This window comes from Toxotes jaculatrix, chromosome 9, assembly GCF_017976425.1.
Source record: "Toxotes jaculatrix isolate fToxJac2 chromosome 9, fToxJac2.pri, whole genome shotgun sequence".
Taxonomy (NCBI): domain Eukaryota; kingdom Metazoa; phylum Chordata; class Actinopteri; family Toxotidae; genus Toxotes; species Toxotes jaculatrix.
Window position 1 is genome coordinate 13,214,587 of NC_054402.1, and position 19,580 is coordinate 13,234,166.

The 19,580-nt window shown below is 41.7% G+C and overlaps 1 protein-coding gene across 2 annotated transcripts; it reads right to left on the bottom strand.

Annotated features, from left to right (window-relative positions):
- Positions 1-2,673: 2,673 nt before the first annotated feature.
- mnta (MAX network transcriptional repressor a) lies at positions 2,674-19,525 on the bottom strand. 2 transcript variants are annotated; one of them, XM_041046257.1, is made up of 6 exons: positions 19,282-19,525; positions 13,983-14,610; positions 13,489-13,530; positions 13,148-13,259; positions 4,536-4,728; positions 2,674-4,419 (listed from the first exon to the last, which is right to left on the bottom strand). In XM_041046257.1, the coding sequence occupies exons 1-6, from the start codon at positions 19,352-19,354 to the stop codon at positions 3,620-3,622; spliced, it is 1,848 nt and encodes a 615-aa protein (XP_040902191.1). In that variant the 5' UTR covers positions 19,355-19,525; the 3' UTR covers positions 2,674-3,619. The 2 variants fall into 2 exon arrangements, with proteins under 2 accessions (XP_040902191.1, XP_040902192.1); XM_041046258.1 differs by lacking the exon at positions 13,489-13,530.
- Between the last annotated feature and the right edge of the window lie 55 nt (positions 19,526-19,580).

A 19,580-nucleotide genomic window follows, 5' to 3' on the forward strand; every position in this document is an offset into this window, starting at 1 on the left:
GATTTTGACGCCTTACTATACTATGACGTTTTTTATGACATTTTGAGGTATAAAAAAATTTTGACTTTTTTTGTCCGATTTTGACGCCTTACTATACTATGACGTTTTTTTATGACATTTTGACACCTTACTATACTATGACGTTTTTTATGACATTTTGAGGTGAACAAAAATTTTGACTTTTTTTGTCCGATTTTGACGCCTTACTATACTATGACGTTTTTTATGACATTTTGAGGTGAAAAAATTTTTTGACTTTTTTTGTCCGATTTTGACGCCTTACTATACTATGACGTTTTTAATGACATTTTGAGGTGAAAAAAGTTTTTTGACTTTTTTTGTCAGATTTTGAAGCCTTACTATACTATGACGTTTTTTATGACATTTTGAGGTCAAAATTTTTTTTGACTTTTTTTGTCCGATTTTGACGCCTTACTACACTATGACGTTTTTTTTGACATTTTGAGGTCAAAAATTTTTTTGACTTTTTTTTGTCCGATTTTCACTCCTTACTATACTATGACGTTTTTTATGACATTTTGAGGCGAAAAAATTTTTTGACTTTTTTTGTCCGATTTTGACGCCTTACTATACTATGACGTTTTTTATGACATTTTGAGGTGAACAAAAATTTTGACTTTTTTTGTCCGATTTTGACGCCTTACTATACTATGACGTTTTTTATGACATTTTGAGGTATAAAAAAATTTTGACTTTTTTTGTCCGATTTTGACGCCTTACTATACTATGACGTTTTTTATGACATTTTGAGGTGAAAAAATTTTTTGACTTTTTTTGTCCGATTTTGACGCCTTACTATACTATGACGTTTTTAATGACATTTTGAGGTGAAAAAAGTTTTTTGACTTTTTTTGTCAGATTTTGAAGCCTTACTATACTATGACGTTTTTTATGACATTTTGAGGTCAAAATTTTTTTTGACTTTTTTTGTCCGATTTTGACGCCTTACTATACTATGATGTTTTTTATGACATTTTGAGGTGAAAAAAAATTTTTTCGACTTTTTTTGTCCGATTTTGACGCCTTACTATACTATGACGTTTTTTATGACATTTTGAGGTCAAAATAAAAAAGATATAGAGAGAAGTTTCTATAGAGAGAAGTTTCTAATATTTCCTCTACCATCACTTATGTAAATGATATGAATAAAATATTAGTAATGTTTCAGTACTATATTAGTAGTAGTAGTAAAAAGCACCATTTTTTCCTCAAACACCAAATGCAAAACTGTATTTATAAGTAAAAAAATAAAATAAAATGCAAAAACACAGCTTCAGACATTTGTAAACATAATACAATTTATTAAGTATCTTTTTTATAAATTCTTCCTTTAACATATTTTCCCCAGCTTTTTACATAATACAGTTTTAACATTTACAGGCTATATACAACTTAAACTTTCTCCATAGGGAAAACACACAAGTATATTGTTGCTTCTTCAAGTATCTGAATCCCTCTTAACTTTTACACATTTTGTTTTGCTACAATATGATTTCAGAATGCTTCTGTTCAGGATAATTTGTGTAAAATCTGAAGTTGTTTCTTAATCTTTGTACTGAAAGAGCATAGGAGAAACAAAAAAGTCCTCACTGTAATCATATTGCATCAGAACAAAATACAAAATAAATTAAAAGGGTAAGTACTTTCCAAAGTGGCCGAATGTGATATCAACGTGGGAGGAGGTCTGTGTAGTCGTTACCCCTGATATACAGAACTGTACATGGTCCCAGGAAAAAAAAAATCTATATTATAAAATGTACACTAAATAGAAGAAGCTATTCTCCAGATGAAACAAGCAACAGTAAATCTTAAAAATACAAAATCAGTTTTAAATGTTACACTTTACATACACATGATACTTTAATAAAGTAATTGGGTTTTTCCTTAAAAAAAACAAAAAAGAAATGGGCTAAGCTTGTTTTGAGTGTGCTGCTCTGTGTCCTGTCACAGATCAGTACATTCAGATTAAATCAGGAGAGCACAGCATGTTTCTGTGCTAAACTGTACGTCTGCTAATAAAAATTTATTTTCACAGTGGAAAACAATGGTCTTTAAAAAAACACACACACACACACACACACACACTGATTGGATTTATGTTATCTGCTGAAATCCCTCTGTGCTCACCCCAACCCAAAGTTATGGATGACAGAGCTTCAACTCTGCGCCAAAAAAAAAAAAAAAAAAAAATCTGACATTCCTGCTGCAGCTTATTGAAGACAGCAGAGCTCAACAGAGCTCACTACTGCCGGTCCTCACTTTCAAACAGAATCACTACATAAACAGCCAGGGCATGCATTCACAGCATGCAAACACACATCCTACTGACATCTGCCCTACGACACACCATAGAAACACACCTTACTACATTTTATGGACCTTTTTAGGTTTTCACATTCAAAATCCCTAAGCACTCGACTGAGACTGATTTTTTAATGTTGTTATTTTTTGTTTTTTTTTTTTGTTTAGTTTTTTTTTTTAAAATCTCCAACACGTTTAGTATTTTAAACACCCCACTGTCCTGTTGTGGCATTTACATGTAGGGGTCATGTAGACGTAGATAACTGATCCTATTTGGCATAAATGTTTTTAAAATACATTAGCAGCTGGGACAAAAACAGAACTTTATCCTAAAACATTAACTTGTACGACTGTGCTCAGTGTACAGCCGCTAGTATGTTTGAAGGACAAATACTAGATAAGTAACAATGTGATTTTCCTTTAATTCCCATTCTAAAAACCAAACTCTTATAAACCTGCATGTTGTTTTGACTTTAAGTGGCCGTTCTCTGAGTGGAAAGGATTTCTTTTTCCATTGTCACTGGGACAGTAGTATTACAATAAACCCAAACAGCCAGCAGGTGGAGCTGTTGCTCTAGGTGTGGTCACTTGAGGACTGCAGCTCTTGTGCAGAAGGCTGAGTTCAGGCCATGATTTAGCTCCAACCCTGCAGCATGTGCCTCTGCTGGAGAGGAGGGGCTTCTCTAAATCACATTCCCAGTGTGCTGGGTATGGCTGCTCCAGCACTCTGATCTCACACTGTCACATCTCTCAAAGCCCAGTGCAGGGCCCTCCAGCACCTGATCTGCTACTGGTTAGTCTGCAGCAGCACAAGCGATAAGGAGGGAGTTTAACCATCAACCTACATAAACACTGTGACAGGAAGCTGTTGCCAACGCTCTGCTGGCAGTGTGACATTTCCCTATGTTAAACCGTTTCTGTAAAGCTGATGTGAAAATGACAACTCCTCCATTGTCTGCGATAACAAATGGCTAAACCTGCAGATCTGCACACTGTGTAATGCCACGCACACTCAACATGTTGACTATCACATGCAGCCCGGCACATCCCAGTTTCAGGATCGAGATTTCAGGACAGTGTGGTTGTACTGAAAAAGGTTTGTAGTTTGAGGAATGTTCCTGGTTGCTTTCAAGCAGCTGTGATGCTTAATGTACTGGACTGAACTGTACTCTGAATCAGCGAGGCGTGCTGTACCTCTCCTGCCCTAACTGTGGGCTTGTCGATGGCCTGGGGGCCAGTGGTTCTGCCCTGTCGTGGGGTGTCTCTGTCTGCAGCCTGGTGGTCCTGTTGGCAGCATTCAGGCCAGCTTCAGAGTGCTGATGGGGAAGGAGGGCATGGTCACCATCGTCACTGGGTTGAGCACAGTTTGACCCACCAGCTGTGGGTGGTGCGCCACCATTTGGGTGCTCACTGCTGTCTGCTTGCCGATGATGGTGGCAGCCGGCTGACTAGGTGTAGTGCCGTTCACCTGGGCGTGGTTTAATGTGTGGGTGATGTGGCCGACCATGGCTGGCTGCGTAACGGCCACCGGTTGGGGATACAGGGCAGGTAGGTGCTGGCTCAGGTGTGCCACCGGGTGCACGGTAATGTGGCCGATGGGCTGCTGGCTGGGGGCTAACTGGACAGAGCTGGTGGTGTTGGAGGGAGCCAGGTGGGCAATGTGTTTGGGACCCCCTCCCTGGATGACGTGGTTGACTGCTTGGATGACTGAGGGATGGGACGCTGAAGCGTGGGCAATAACTGTGGGGTGCAGGCTGGCCGTGGTCACCATCTGTGTCTGTGTGGGGATCAAGGGCTGACTGGGGGTGGTGGGAGTGCTGGATGTTGTGGCTGTGAGCGTGGGTGGAGCTGCAGGCTTGGACACCGGCTGTGGAGGAGTCATTGGCGGTGGCTGGTGCAGACGGGCTTTGTGCTGGATGGAGATGTGCTGGGTGATGAAGGAGGTAGCGGCGGTGGCGGGTGTCGGGGTTGGGGTCTGAGCGGGCGTCGCGGCCTTGTGCAGCTCAGGTTTCATGGTTTGAGGCACGGTGGGTAAGGCAGCCTGTGCTCTCGGTGCAGTCTCCTCATCTAGGTCATCGTCCATAATGTCTTCACCCTCTGCAACACGGGGGAGAATTAACTCAGTGTTATTAGATTCAATATGATCTTGCATCTAGAATTAAAAAAAAAGTAGTTTGGTTAACGGGACACTGTGCCGGTGACTGTCAGCCTACCTGAGGCAGTGGAGGTAGACGCCTGGTCCTCTTCGGGCTGCACCGTCTGTCGGAGGACGCGGTCGATCTCGACCACATCCATCCACTGGCTCAGCTCGTTCTTCAGCTCTGCTAATCGCTGCTGCGTGGCTATCTTCTCTCTGGCCAGTCGCTCCATGTCGTGCTCGTAGTCCTTCTCTTTCCTCTTCAGCGTCTGAAAGTAAAAAAAAGAAGACATCAGAACTCGTAAGTCATCGGTTTGTAAAATCATGACCTGAGTGACTTTACAACACTGTGAGCTGCCACCACTGAATGTACACCAATCCAACGGTTTATTAGAGTCACATGTACAGTGTAATGCTGTAATCCAATACAGCAATCCCACAATAAATCCTGTCTTTGTGAAGCTGTGCTTTTATTGACAGTGTCAGAGGAGTGCTGATTGAATTCAGAGGTAATGTTTAAGGCCGTAGTTTGTGTTTTTGTATTAGACTGCAACACACTGGTTAGTGTTTCCTTTGTTAAATATGTAAATATGGTTCAACAAATTAACAGAAGCACATTTGAATATAAGGGATTGACTATAACCTCAGTGAGTTGAATCAACACCTCTCTGTCAACAAAGACAGAACAGTTGGACTGCATTAGAAAAAAAACCACACAGACTTACAACAACTCATTTATTGAAAATGTGGAGTAGTGGAAAATAACTAGGTATAAATTCTGACCAACTTTTAATTGCAACAGTGTATTTCTACACTCAAGTATTACTAGTTTTACATTAGTAAATGCTCTGAAAACTGACGATACTCCTGTACAATACTATATACTATACTACTGACTATACTGTCATGTTGCGACCACCGAAACAGCCTTGTGATCCAGATCTTGTTGTAATGTACTGACTCTATGCAATATCTCCATCACATTGTTCTCTAATGGTCAATTGAATTATTTGGACGATAATGTGACTCACAAGGCTCCAGTTTACAAAACAGTATCATCATCCCCACATAGACAAGTAACCACAGACAATTAAACATGAAGCCTCAGTAAGCCACCGAAGGAAGAGCGAGTTTGTTTCATTAATTCATCTGTAAATCATGTTCATTCACTGTAGCTCTGGTGTGTTTACTGCTCAAAAACAAAAAGCACATCACCTCCAATAAAGCTCAGAAAAAGCCTGCATTGCGCCCAGACCGTCTTTACAGACGATTAATTGGGAATATATCCATTAAGTAATGATTTAATAATAAACCTGGAGCCTGTGTGCAGTGAGCAAAATAACAGAGCTACAGAAGCACGAGGGAAGGAGGGAGGGAGGAGACGAGTATGGAAAGTAAGAGGTGCTTCCAGGCAGTGGCTCTCTGTGACCTAATTTCCCTTTACCCGTCAGCTGACACAAAGCAAAACCAAACAAAGTGAGCCGGACTTCCCTGTACACGGCCACAGGTGGAAAAGTTAAACGTATGAAAACTAACCAAAGTTTATCAAAAGTCAAGAAAAGCTCACTATTCAAATTTCTAAATATTTCTATTGACTGCTGAACACCAACAGGGAGGGAGTTGTGTTATTAGAGATTAGTGCTTTGAAATCAAACAAACTCCTTCATGTAATCTATTATGTGTCAGCTTGACCTTGGTCAAACTATCAAGCAACACTCCCTGACCCTTCAGGGAAATGACAGTGTGAAATGTGTGACCGGCAACCTGATGACTCAGGACCATAAAGCCCCGAAGTGTGGACTTCCTGTTTGTGTTCATACCACCGTGTATTGGTGTGTGTGTGTGTGTGTGTGTGTGTCTGATTGTATTTGTGTGTGTATGTGTGTGAGAGAGAGAAGAGTATCTGTGTTCAGTGTAAGGCTTTACTGTATGTTTCAGTGTGAGTGAGTGAGTGAGCTCGCATGGTCTGCACCTACCGTACGATATGCATGTACATAAATAGCAAAGGGGGACAAAAGGCGGTCCTTGTGTGATTCGGCACCTGTCTCTAGTCCTTATCCAGGATTAGAACAGCACGGGCCAAGCGGTCTGTGCTTGGGTTGCGTTGCACTGGGGAAGTTCAGACACAAATACAAACTCAGGGGAAGTCCTGTTCACATATTAATATGGCAAGGGAAAGCAACAACAACAAGAACTAATCCCCATTAAATCCACATAAACAAGCTGTCCAATCTATTTATTATATCTATTATAAGGTGAAGAACAGTGCCTGAAATTATAGACAAATACTGATGGATATTTGGGAGTTTAGAACATCCAATATCGTTTACCAAAAAATTTTAATACGCAGCCCTCAGATGTTTTCTTTTTGTGATCAAGACAAATAAGGAACGGGACATTTTACAGTTGAAAAATGCCCCTGTCCATGATGTGATGTGGACAAATTTGTAGAAGTGAAATGGTTTCTAAATTACCTCCAACTTAGTTTGGTATTTCAGTACTGCAATTTGTGATTAACTCCTGCCCGACATGTGCACTGATACCGATACATCTGTAAACAGCTAACATCGACCCAGCAGATTTATCAGTTTCACTTTACTTTTAGATGCTCATTTGAAAATCTGGACCAACAACAAATGAGAATCAAAACTGTCTTCAGTCAGAGCTGTTAAAAGATGAATACAGATATTCAAAAAGTATTCAAACAATAAAGATATTGCTTTTTAATTTTCTTTTGAAGCATGGTAATCTAATACTGTAGATATGCACTCAAAGTTAGAGCTTAATGAGCAGGACAAATCGTGTACTCCACTGATTAATGAACAACATGTGTCTCTTACCACGCACTTATTAACATCTGGGCACAGATGTGTGACTCGGGACCAGCCATCAACAGTCAATACTCTCTCTCTCTGTGAAGTAGAAGAGCTGGGAACATCCGTATTTCAGTCTGAACACGTTGACAGTGTCCTTAGCCTCAACACATGATGTACTGAAATGCCCCCCCACATCTTTGGTAGTCATGGAAACAGCTGAAAACCTCTTAATGTTTCCTCGGTAACCTAAAAGACCACGCACACCTTCAAGTGCCGAAGGTGCTGTTTAGTTTTCCCTGACAGCGTTTCAACGTATAAAGGTTCATTTTAACACTCAGTCTGGGCGTAGTTATGAGAATGACTGTTCACATGGACGGAGGAAAGATTTCTTGACATACACACTAAGCAACAATCTCAAAAGGATCGCCAGTAAGGCAGAATGAAATGGTATCAGGAGAGTACAAAATGTGTGACACGTGGACCGAAAAGGACTGGCTGCCTCCCTTTTACCCTCATGTATTAGCAGGCAGCCATACATGAGTGGCGCCACAACTGTGCATGCCACAAACTATGACTCATGGAGAGAGAAAACGAGCGAGGGGAGAAATGCTCCACAAACACCAAGACCCACTGAACTCTCCCCGTTACAGTGCTGATGGTGGACAGAGCAAACAGCGAGCTCGTCTCTTTAGAAACGCAGAGTCTGAGATTAACCATGTGCACCTGATAACCAGGTCTGCAGCAGATGGATCCCACATGACTTCATCACCTTGTTAATCATGTCACCAGGTTGGTAGGACACAACGTGCCAAGTACCTTTTGTTTCTTTGCACATGGCCGCACCCCCCGAGCCTCCTCCCTCCACAGAGACGAGGCAACACCTCGGCCTTGTTTGTGTGTGAAAATCTAGATCAGTACAGGGATAGGCTGCATTATGTGCGAGCATGTGCCTGTGTGTGTGTGTGTGTGTGTCAGGTAAACACTTCTCATGCGCTGTCACAAGCAATGCGAGTGCCGAGCACATGGCCCCACAGAGAAGGGGAGAGGGAGGGCGGCGGATAGCGGGGGATAGAAAGAGAGCAATACAAGCTGTACTCACTGACTCACTTTTGCAGCAGCCGGGGACAGACGGCACAAGGCTGGGCTTTCTTAAAGGGCCAGGAGCTCAGCAAGCCACGTTGCGGACATGCTGCTCAGCCTGGCTGAATGATCAGGCTTCTGCACAGAGGTCTTGTGACAGTATGGTAACCATAAACCCTTGTCTTACTGTGCCTTCAAGCTGGAACAGAAAACTTCACGTGGTGCCTGACTTCAACAATAAAAGGCTTGTCTGTAAAGGAAAAAAAACTACCTACTTTTGCAAAGCATTCCTTGTGTTAAAGTTTGTGCTGCTTGTAACTGGCCTAGTTACCTCATCTTGGCTAAGAAGTGGTCAATTGTCCAGACCATGCTGCAGTACAGTCAAAGAATATTGTTAGATAACTGTGACAGACAACAAACCTCCACTACACTTGATATATCTGTGTTGTGGTACTCTGTCACGTAGGTGTTCATATTGCGAAAAACAACTGAGCAGGAAACAACCCTGCTGATGGAGATTTTTCTCTTCTTTCCCCTGAAAATCACCATTTCCTTAATACTAAACATACTTTTGTACCCCAGGAAATGCAATGGTCAAATGTTTGGTTTGACTGCAGCCTTGACTCAAAACCAGAAAAGAAGAAACAGAGTGTCACTGAGACTTTAAAAAAAATATCTGCAGAGTCCTTAAAAAGAACGATTATTTGTAATGTTCAAGGCTGACTGAATATGAAAATGTCAAAGCAATCAGTGCAACTATGTTTTAAGGCAAGGCTTCAAAGGAAATATGTCATTATGTGCACAATGAAATGTCATTAACCAACACCGCTGGAAATATTAAAACATACACCCCCCTCTTCGGATCTTATCTGTCAGCAGTTTCCCCACCAGATGGCACAACACGCTTCAGACTGGCATTTGGGGACAAGCAGTGGAGGAACAAGTTCAGTCAGCTTTGACTGAGAAATGAAGCGCGAGCGGAGTAAACCGAGCCTTGTGTTTACCGCTCCATGTTCCCTCCCTGCTGCTGACAGCTAAGCCTGGTGGTATGGCGAGTCCAGCCTGTTGCAGTGCTGGGCGGGGGCCCAGCACGGGGGGGTGACGTCACGCGGCTCAGGCTAGCCATGTGCTTGCTGCTCATGTGGCCTTAAAAGCTAAGGGAGGCAGGGTGGATGGAGGGAGGGCGGCAGGGAGGGGGGCTAGAGAGGAGGAGCTCTAATGCATCAGGACTTATTTTACAGCCTCGGCTTTCGCAGTGCCACTACAGGCTCAGGGGAAAGCCTTTAGGAACACATGTAATACATTTAAAGTAAAAACCCGTGTACAGCTCTGTTAACGTAAAAACCCAGATGCTAGTGGGAAGCAAAAGAATCTGTGCACATGCAAGGTTTCTGCTCATAGTTGCTGAGTCATTTGAGCTTGAGGTGAAACAAGGAAGTGGAACTTGATCTGTGTAGCAGTTGGTCGAGATAGCCACTTTCCATGGGAAACTGATAAAATTCAACCACAAAGGTCACTGCTACAACTATTATTCTCATTTCCAAATTAACACTACAGATAACAAGCAAGATAAATCAAATAAAATGCAATGCTGAGCCTAAAGCCTCTCATTGGAACCTCTCTCTGTTTTTGTGTGCAGGCTGCTTTTCTGCTGCCAACCCAGAGGAGGGCAAGGACAGGGGCGGGGAGGGAGGAGGCAGCGTTCAGGGAGAGAAGTGTATGCAGGCAGGACACGCGTTTGTACCACCCATGTCAAGAAGACAGTGTGTACACGTGTTTTTTTTTTTTGTCTGTTTTTTTGTCTTGGCTTCCCATCACCAAAATGAATCCCTTCCCCCTTTTACTCCACCCCTCCAAAACAAAACAGCACCAGCCTGGCGCATGGAGAAAAAAAAAAAGCTACCCTGTGACAAAGAGGCAGGTACAAGTAAACTTACAAAAGAAATGAAACTGTTCTGACCTACAATAGATAAACGGTTAAAACACCTGTTACTGCAAATAATTTACCTTTAATAGCTGGACATTTGTCTGCACTCTGCTTCAGGAGCTCAGTTTGTCAACGTGTCTCAGCTAACATATGTGGAAGAAACATTAACTACTGTATCAGTTGTGATTTTGTTTTTCCACTTAGTCTGATCAAAATTATATCCCCTGTCCGGCTCAGCTGTTGATAGGAGATAAAGGGAGGCAGGTCAGTCGAACACAACACCCAGAACGCCGTGTTGCCTAATCACACCAAGAGGGGCAGAGGGAGGGAGACTGGGTGAGGAGCTCTGCACCCACGCTGTCCTAGTTTCCCTCAGTATCCACGCGCAGAGGAATAACCAGACTGCTGCTACGCAGAGCATCTAATCAGCAGCACACTGTCCTCTGCAAAATTTACATGAGTAAATCTGCACCACAGTTATATAATAAGGGATGTTAACAACTACAGGGTCAATTCCTCTCACAGAGGCCTTAAAGGCTCATGAACCAAGCAGGGCTATCAGCGTGGACTCCAGATATTACTAATTTGTCTAACCGCATAAAATAACCAAAGAAGTTATTTCTAATAATTATGCCAAACATCAAACCTGAGTCACATCTTAGACAAAGGCAAACACAATAAAAACTGTTCTACTAGCTTATAAGCGATTACAATGAGCATGGTGTATCTGGATCCTGTAATTCTAGTAATTACAGCTCAAATACACACAAGCATATGGCAGCCATTCTTAAACTGCAACACCTGATGCCAGCTTAGGCCCCTGGGTGAACCTGTGTCTCAGATTTAAAACTGCCACTCTACAGGATCTATCTATAGAAAAAAAAGACTCACAGTAAACACTACAACATGGTCAGCAGCACAGTCACAGTCTGAGTGACTTAAACTAGGCCAGTGGTGGACCTTTGTACCGGCTGTTTACAACCAGGATACTCCCACACTGAGTCCCTGACTAAAAAACATAGTGTGTCATGTGTTGATTTGGCAGACCCATTATCAAACTTAAAAACTGTACAAATGAGGAAGTGTTCTCGACTCCTGAGTAAGGAAGGATGTTAACACAGAAACACAAAAAGGCAGGAAATGGTAGAAAAAGCAGAATGGGATTAAAATCAACAGAAAGGCCAGGCAAGAATAAGTTGGAAATATTATCAGAAGCATTTTAATTCATATCTCACCCTTTCTGTGGTCTAAGTATTGATGGTAAATACTTATTAGGGACAGATGGCAACTACTCAGTGTAAGTTAAGCCAGTGTCTACATATCTTGTACCTTTTGTCCCTAAAAATCACAGCACCTTATGTAAATAGGACATTATGTAAATAACAAGTGCAGCAACAATTAGTCAATAAGTTGATGAGTTGACCAACAGACTATTGATTATCAATTAATTGTTTGGGGTCATTTTTTAAAAAGAGAGAATGCCGAAATTCTCTAGTTTCAGCCTCTCAAATGTGAATATTTTTCCTCAGGCTTCTATGAACAAGATTTGTGGGACAATGGTTTTTGATCTGACTGTGTCTCCTTTCACATCTGTTATATCAGGTTTCTGCCCTCTGAAATTTTCTCTTTCTCAATCATTTTATACTCACAGATCGATTGTAAAACCAATTTAACATATCTGGCCTTAATCAAGAGTGTGTTTGCTATAATAACACTACATCAATATTTTCTGATGTGAAATATGGGATACGCCCTGGCGCTACTTTATACTACCCCACTACATCTCAGAGGAAAATTATGTACTTTTTACTCCACTACATTCATCTGATAGCTTTAGTTACTAGTTACTTTTCAGACTACAATTTTCCTGTCTAGTGATAAACTGAAGGAGTTAGTGCTCCTTTATTGGTTAAGAAAATTCCCCTGCTTCTTAAGCTAAAGAAACTATTATATAACTGGGAAATGATTTGTCACAAAGTTGTTTTCCTGAACTCAAGACTTTTTAGATACATGGTTCTCATAGGACAGCAACACTAAAAACTTATGATCTTGTAGAATCTAATAATATATTAACTATTTACAACATACACATTAATGCAGCAGTAATATTAATCGCTGATAATACTTACATACTGTCACTTACATACTGTCACTGTGTGGATAAGCATTTGACTCTGTGATTCTGGCATACGTGAGCGCTCACAGCCACGTGTCCACATCTCCTTTTCTTCCTGCTGTTGCAGTGAAAGAATGCAATTGCTATTTTGAATATTTTTATGCCTTTCCTCGGCTGCTTTCTGCCACCTTTCTCTCCCTGCAGGACGCCAAATGAGCTTCTTTGAAGACTGTCCATTCAAGAAAAAACTTATCTACCCTCTCCCTGGATAATTTATATAATAAAGTGTTTTGTTGAATGCAGTTGACAGCGCAGATTTTTTTTTTTTTTTTGAATTATTGAGAGATACATGAACCATGAGACCACGTGGCAGCGAGATCAAAGAGTGTTGCAACTCTCTTATTCAATAGCACTGGCCACAGGCCTTTGCTGAAGATACAGCGCTACACTACGTGTTCACAAAACAGACTTGTCTCAGCACCAAGAACTTTTACGAGCATTAAGCCGCATTTGTCCCAACTAAAAACTTGACAGATAACCATAAAGAAAGCCAAGTTGTCCAAACACTGAAACACTTCTCCTCCAAGAAAAACAAAAAAGTTGTATATATTAGGATGAAAAGTCCTAGTATGACCTTTTGTAAAATATTTTATGATTTTGCAGTCAGCTCCACCTGACACCCAAACTACACTGTAAAATCAAGTTTACACATCTAGTGGTAAATCAAAGCTTGGACACCAGCAGCTTACCTGAATGTATCTCAGTGCACTTCTGAGCACGCTCAGATTGGAGGTTTTCTTCTCATCGATGTTGGGGATGTTCTTTTTCAGCGTCTCAAAGCACTCCTTCAAGTGTGCACGTCTGACAGACACAAGACACAGAGAGGGGACGTGAGACAGCAGAAAAGCTGGAGCCACACTAGGCTTTCTTTTATGATCAGATGATTACACAACAAAAGTGTTCAGTTGGTGTTCTTGTTCTTCAGTTGGTGTTCAAATATAACCATACAAATAACCTTGGATCTCTCCCTGTGATAGACAGGGCCTCCTGTCTACCACAGGAAGTCCTGTGGTAGACAGGTTAAACCCACCTGTTTTTCTCCAGCTTGTTATGCACTTCTCTTGTGCCTGCCCTGTAAGAGCACAGATGAAAGCACAGTAAGAATTTGGTGTCCAAAAGGGCAATATGACAAGAATAATCAAAATCAAAGAGGAGATTTTTTTTTTTTGCCTTTTTTTTTTTAGCTAAAAGAAAGGACAGTGACAATATTCAGTCACAGATGTCCAAATTGCTGAATAATGATACTCTGACATGCGTGTAAACTGTACTTTAAAGAGGAAGGTCTCAGTTTAGCACCTAGAAATGATTTCACTAATAATTTTCATCTTTTAGTTTTGAAATACCAATAATGTAATGGCTACAAAAATGTCAAAGTTTCCTTGTGCTTTGAGGCTGGACTTCTAGTCATTATTTTTGACAGTTTAAAGGCTGATATTAATTGACAAAACAGATCAATTAAAACCAACAATCAGCTGTAGCCCTATTTCAGCTGTAATGTAAACAAGCTAATAGGTTTAGGCTTACCCTCCAGGCCTCTTTTTGTTGTCTAGCTGGCGGCTGTCATCAGGAGGACTCCCCCGGCTGATGGGCCCGTTCTGTAGAGGAGCCTGCTGGAGCACAGGACCTGACTGTGGGAGTAAGGCATGTTGCTGTGGGGTAGACACAATGGAGCCAGGATAGCGCTGGACCAGCTGCTGGTGTGTCTGCTGGTGTAGTTTAGTGTTGTTAGTTTGGACAATGAGTTGTGGGTGGTGGTGGTTCTGTATCGGTTGCTTGTGGCTGACGGTCAGCACGGAGGTAGGGGGTTCAGGTTTAGGCTGTGGAGAGCGCGGCAGAGCAGCGGCACTTTGCTCCTGGGGGGAGTGAGGGTCTCTCCTTGGGGAGGCCAGTGAAGGAGCTGCTGGAGGGGAGAGCGTGGCAACGGGCAGAGTGGGTGAACCTGTGGGGTTAGGGGTGACCACAGGGATGGGGATAACAGTAATTGGCATGGAGGGGGGAGGCAGAGAGGGTTGTATGGGGGGCGGGCGGCACTCGGTGTGGAGTTCCTCTGCTTTAGAAACATTGTTGATGTGGATTGTTGAGTTATAGTTCACGTCAGAGTACTTCTGTCCTGTCAGCTGCTCCAGACGAAGCTTTTCCTTTAATTCATCCTCTGTGGAGGAAACAAAACTAGTTAACAGACCAAATAACACCAGTCTCCTCCTGCACACACTTCAGCTATTATAAAGATACAGGCATATAGATATACAGCTATACGAATAATCCTTATGTTTAGCCTATGATAGACAACAATAATACAGTAATAAAAATAACACTTGGTTAAAACAGGCAGTATGTGACAGGATATAAACCAGGACTGTTGTTAGCTCCCTGTCATAAGATGATGAGTGACACATTTGTCCTGACTGTCTTTGTTGTAGTAGAGTAACACGAAAAAATGTTAAAGATTGAGAGCCACGGGTATGTCCACAAATGGCAGCAACAGGAAACTTCAGGTAGCATGATATCAGAGGCAGGTATGTGTTTATCCACCCAGCAGTAAAACCAAAGAAATGATACAACAAAGATGAGGACAAGGATCTTACAGCAACTACAGCGAGTGCTCCATCCTTAGGAGACAGTTTGCACCTCCCCTGTTCATTTTCATGTGATCACTGTTTGCGGTCAAGCAGTGATCGTAAGCATTAGTAGAACTTCACATGGGCAAGAGTGATAAATCAGTTTGAGGGGACAGAACTACTTCTCTTTTACTGGCCTTACTTTGTGGCAGGCTTAAAAGTATGTGCATTTTCACATTTGGAAAATCGTTCGTAGCTCGAAGCTCGCTCTAACAAAAGGAGGTTGTTGCTCTAATGGAGGTACATGTTGCTGTAACGTAATCCCAGTCACAGTCCACTGACCAAGTTATGTTGGGGAGGTGGGTGCAAGTCTGCTCTACATCTCCACTGAGGGAGCCCTACCATCAAGACCTGTCTAACAGGGTACCAGAAAACATGTTAGATAACACATTTGGGAGGATTACTGAATAAATTCTGAAACTATATAACCCAAAATTGACATAAAGAAAAAATGAAAATAATCTGGTGATAAACCATGGGCTTTGCCTGGACACAATGCAGAAAAAGCAATAAGCTCAGTAATTTGCGCATTATGGTACTTAATATATGAATAAAAGACCTGTACTACTATCCATTCATATTCGAGAAACACCCCTTCATAATGTATGGATGCAGAAGAAAGGGGCTGTCTTGTTGCTATGGCAGCTGTGATGTTCAGCGTTCGAGATGTCAGTTGCGACAGAAGTAGCCGTCATTAACATCATTATGAAGGAGACCGGGGTCACTGCAGCACCACAAACAGTGGTCTCTTCACTGCAGATTCACTCCCAATGAATATGGTTACAAGCTACTGAAAACATGAAGATATCAATGTTAAGGATTATAATTAACAGAAATAATAATAATATTATTTGTAAAATATTATAACTAGAAAGATAAAAAACACATGATCTCCTAAGGACACTGAATTTCCAGTATTTTTTGGGACTCCTTCACAATATCAACAATAAATCAACACCCCCTCTAAAAAGTCTGTGAAGATTCTCAGTCATCCAGGTCACAGTTATCCAACATGAGTTGAATCAAGGGCAACTGGACTTGGCTGAGATACTTGAAGACGTTCCACTTTTCATCCAAGAGGCTTCTTCCGTTCATCAGAGCTGAGTCTACAGTACCTGCATCTAAACTGGCAGCAGACACATGGCTGCCTTTGTAATCAATTATTTAAACTAAAAGCAGGTTAAATATTAGGTTATTCTCTAATATTCCTGCCTTGAAAATTGTGCTAATTGTTTTGTGAGATTTGCATAAACCAGTGCTTCATATGAGTCATTTGGGTTAAGGGAAACCTTTTGTAAAAATAAACTTCTCTGTGTGATAAATACTACTTACTATAGTATGTCCCCAAAAGTTCAGGACCATTACAGCCCTGATTTTACACTCACACACACTCACACAGTTAATATGAAATTATTTATATAGAAAGTGTTGTGACTTTCAGAACATGTCTGTCATTGTAGAAAAAAAACATGTTAAAGAAAAAATGGACATTTCCAGCTCTAAATTGCTCTGGAAAACATTTTATTAGCATCAGATTGAACCATCCAGTGTGTCACTTTTTGATGCATGTATGTGTTATGTTACGCTGACCAATCATTTCTTCACATTCAAAAAAAATTTATAAAAGAACAAGATGTTCTGGTTAGTGTGCTTGCCAGCTTTCATAAGATGCTGCAAGCCTAGTTATGAGAGCCTGATAATGTAGTGTCATAGTTCTGGCACACACTAGACTGAGGAGTCCTTTCCTGAGAGAAAACCTATGAAACGCGTATAAAAACACAAGGGTTTTCTATAGACGTTATATAACTGCAGCAGCACATAGAGAAACACTGGCCTACTTTCCTCCACACAGTGACCTGCTCTACAGTAGCAGGGAGGGTGGAGGAGGAGGAGGGGAGGGAGGAGGAGGGGGGGGCTCTGCTCTCCTAGTGCAGAAAGGCGGGAGGAGGTGGGACAGAGGGGAAAAAAAAGCAGGAGCTCTCACTCTGACCCTGTTCTGAATGTCACAAACGTCTCCATAATGGGAGAAAATACAGCCCTTCTCAGAATGTGTAAAACTGCTGGGTTCTTTCATTTGCTAAAGTATAGCATATAGCTCCCTGGCTTTTAGACTATGGGTCTACTTCATGTAAAATTTCTATTCTGACTGAACATGAGGCAACCTTTACAAATAGAGAAACAACGCTTGTGAGACATCTGGCACCGAGTCAGGTCTTTAGTGACAAAACAATATCTATGCCCCTATGTGGAGCCTTTATGGCTTTAGTCTCACAGGGCCAAAACAGGCCCTAAAATTTGTTTTTTTTTCCTCAAACATTAATAAATCAGCTTTCTCAGAAAGCAAAGGTGCTATTTAATTCCAGAGAACTTTTTTTCTGTGAAGTAATGACTTGTTTTTCTAATGCTCGTTCTTTCTTATACTAATAGCTTAATATGTGTATTAGTGAGGGTAGTAGTTACAAATGAGGTAATTATGGTGGGTACAATATGGAGGAATAGAGCTTCCACTAAGACCACGTCTCTTTTCTCTATTGTTACATTATTGCTTGAGGACGAGTCATTTACTGCCCCTTCACACCCTCTGTAATAGCTCCTAATGAGAGTCTACTTTCCATATTTAACACACCACATGTGCCATGTAGTTGCAAATTACATGCCATGTGTTTGGGGGGACCATTAATATCCAAAAGCATTATCCCCAGTTCCATACTACATACTAATTTTCAAGGACTATGATCACAGTGGAAAGGCAGCGTGTACTTCTGATTCAGATTCAGAGAACTTTGAATCTGAATCTGAAGCAACACACTCACAAGATTTGAGTGTTGGTGTTAGTATGCATGCTGCCTTTTTGAGTATGCCTTTCCAGTGTGATCATAGTCCTTGAAAACACTGCTGTCCTATAATGCAGTGCAGGATAGAAGTGTTAACTACTGTACAAAAACATTTAAATAAGCTGTGAAAGGGCCACAGAAAACTGAAGGAAAACAAAAAATAGAACTTAATTACCCAACAGTACATGAATTATTTCTATTTGTATTTCTATTAGTGCAAAACTGTAAAGCAGTGGTAGACAAACAGCTGCCCTTCAACAAAAATATTTTGTTTGTTTGAATATTTTTTTTTTTTTTTTTACAAATTTACTGCGGGCAACAACATAAATAAAAGCTGGAAACTAGTGGCGAGTCATCTTCTTCATAAACAATCTTTGGGAGGGGTTGCCCGGCATGCACGTGGTGAAAGGGGCGGACTCACGCCCCCCCCCGCCCCAAAAAAAAAAAAAAATTTGTTATACATGTGGGGGCGTGGCTGGAGGGTACACGTCATCGACAGACACTCATAGCTCTCCACGAGCGTCTGAAAGGCCAGGGAGTTTGTTCTTATTTAATTATTTATCTATCTTAATTTTACGAGACCCCGGCAGGCAGACTGAAACCTACCGGTGCGCTGTGTTATAGAACTACAGCAGCTGACATCCCTGAATGGCGGGAGAGCAGGGGAAGTCTTGACAGCCAGAGTCACTTGATCCCCCCGCGGACGTTGTCAGGTCATTATGTAAAACAAGCCTGGCACCCCACCTCCCCTCCCCTCCCCTCCCCTCCCCTCCTGCGCCACCGCCCTTTGCCACCCCATGTTTTGGTTATTTGGTCTTAAATGTTTTGTAGCGGTGCGTGCGGACGGCCATAAATATTCTGAGGAGCAAATACAGAAAGGGAGAGGGTCTGACAACTTTATAGTGCTGCTGCTGCACGTTAACGATCCTGTCAATGCAGCAGGTTTCAGTGCAGTCACTCTTGGCTCTGCAGCAGCCCATGTATGTTTAATAGCCATTCGGAGCAACCGTGATTTAACTTGGACTCAGGCAAACCAAAGCAGGAGTTAGCAGAACTATGCAACGCGTCTGCACACCATTAGCGAATATGAAAGTAAAACTAAAATATCGCTTATTTACTGAAACACGCTACCCTCAATATTTGTAGTCACATTTTCATTTAAAAGCAACAAACCGGTGAGGTGCACACTCCCATTACTTCTTACTAATGTCACTGATAAAGCAGCGATAAATACAGTTTGTCTCTGGCTCAGAAAATAAATCTTCCACAGACACATTTTGCTGAATTGCTGAGCGTGATACGAATAATATCCCCTGGTTACCACCGCAGGAAAAACAAACTATATTTAATTGTAATAAAATATCAACTTACCACGTGCTTTCTGTTGTTGCTGGGCTTGCAATTCCAAAAACTTGGCTGCTTCCAGGAGCGTTTCGATGCTCATTTCTGTCCAGTTGCGAAAACTGTGTCCTAATTTGTTGGAGAGAAAGGCGACAGAGCTAATGCGATACGCGCCCGGGTAGCACAGGGAGAGGTCCCCAGTCTAAAGCTGGAAAAAATGGGTAATCGGACACCCCCTCAGTAGAGACTATACCACTTACGTAGAGGAGTTACAAACAAGATGGCGCTCAAAGTAGTAGGAACAAATAAGGTTTGTGAATCACGCAGCG

Bases quoted from the DNA above. Each gene is read 5' to 3' on its own strand.
- mnta (XM_041046257.1), bottom strand. From the start codon at position 19,354: ATGAGCATCGAAACGCTCCTGGAAGCAGCCAAGTTTTTGGAATTGCAA. The intron at 14,611-19,281 runs GTAAGTTGATAT...TTTCCTCCACAG, and splicing joins GCAACAACAGAAAGCACGTG to AGGATGAATTAAAGGAAAAG. The intron at 13,260-13,488 runs GTGGGTTTAACC...TGTGTCTGTCAG, and splicing joins AACAAGCTGGAGAAAAACAG to ACGTGCACACTTGAAGGAGT.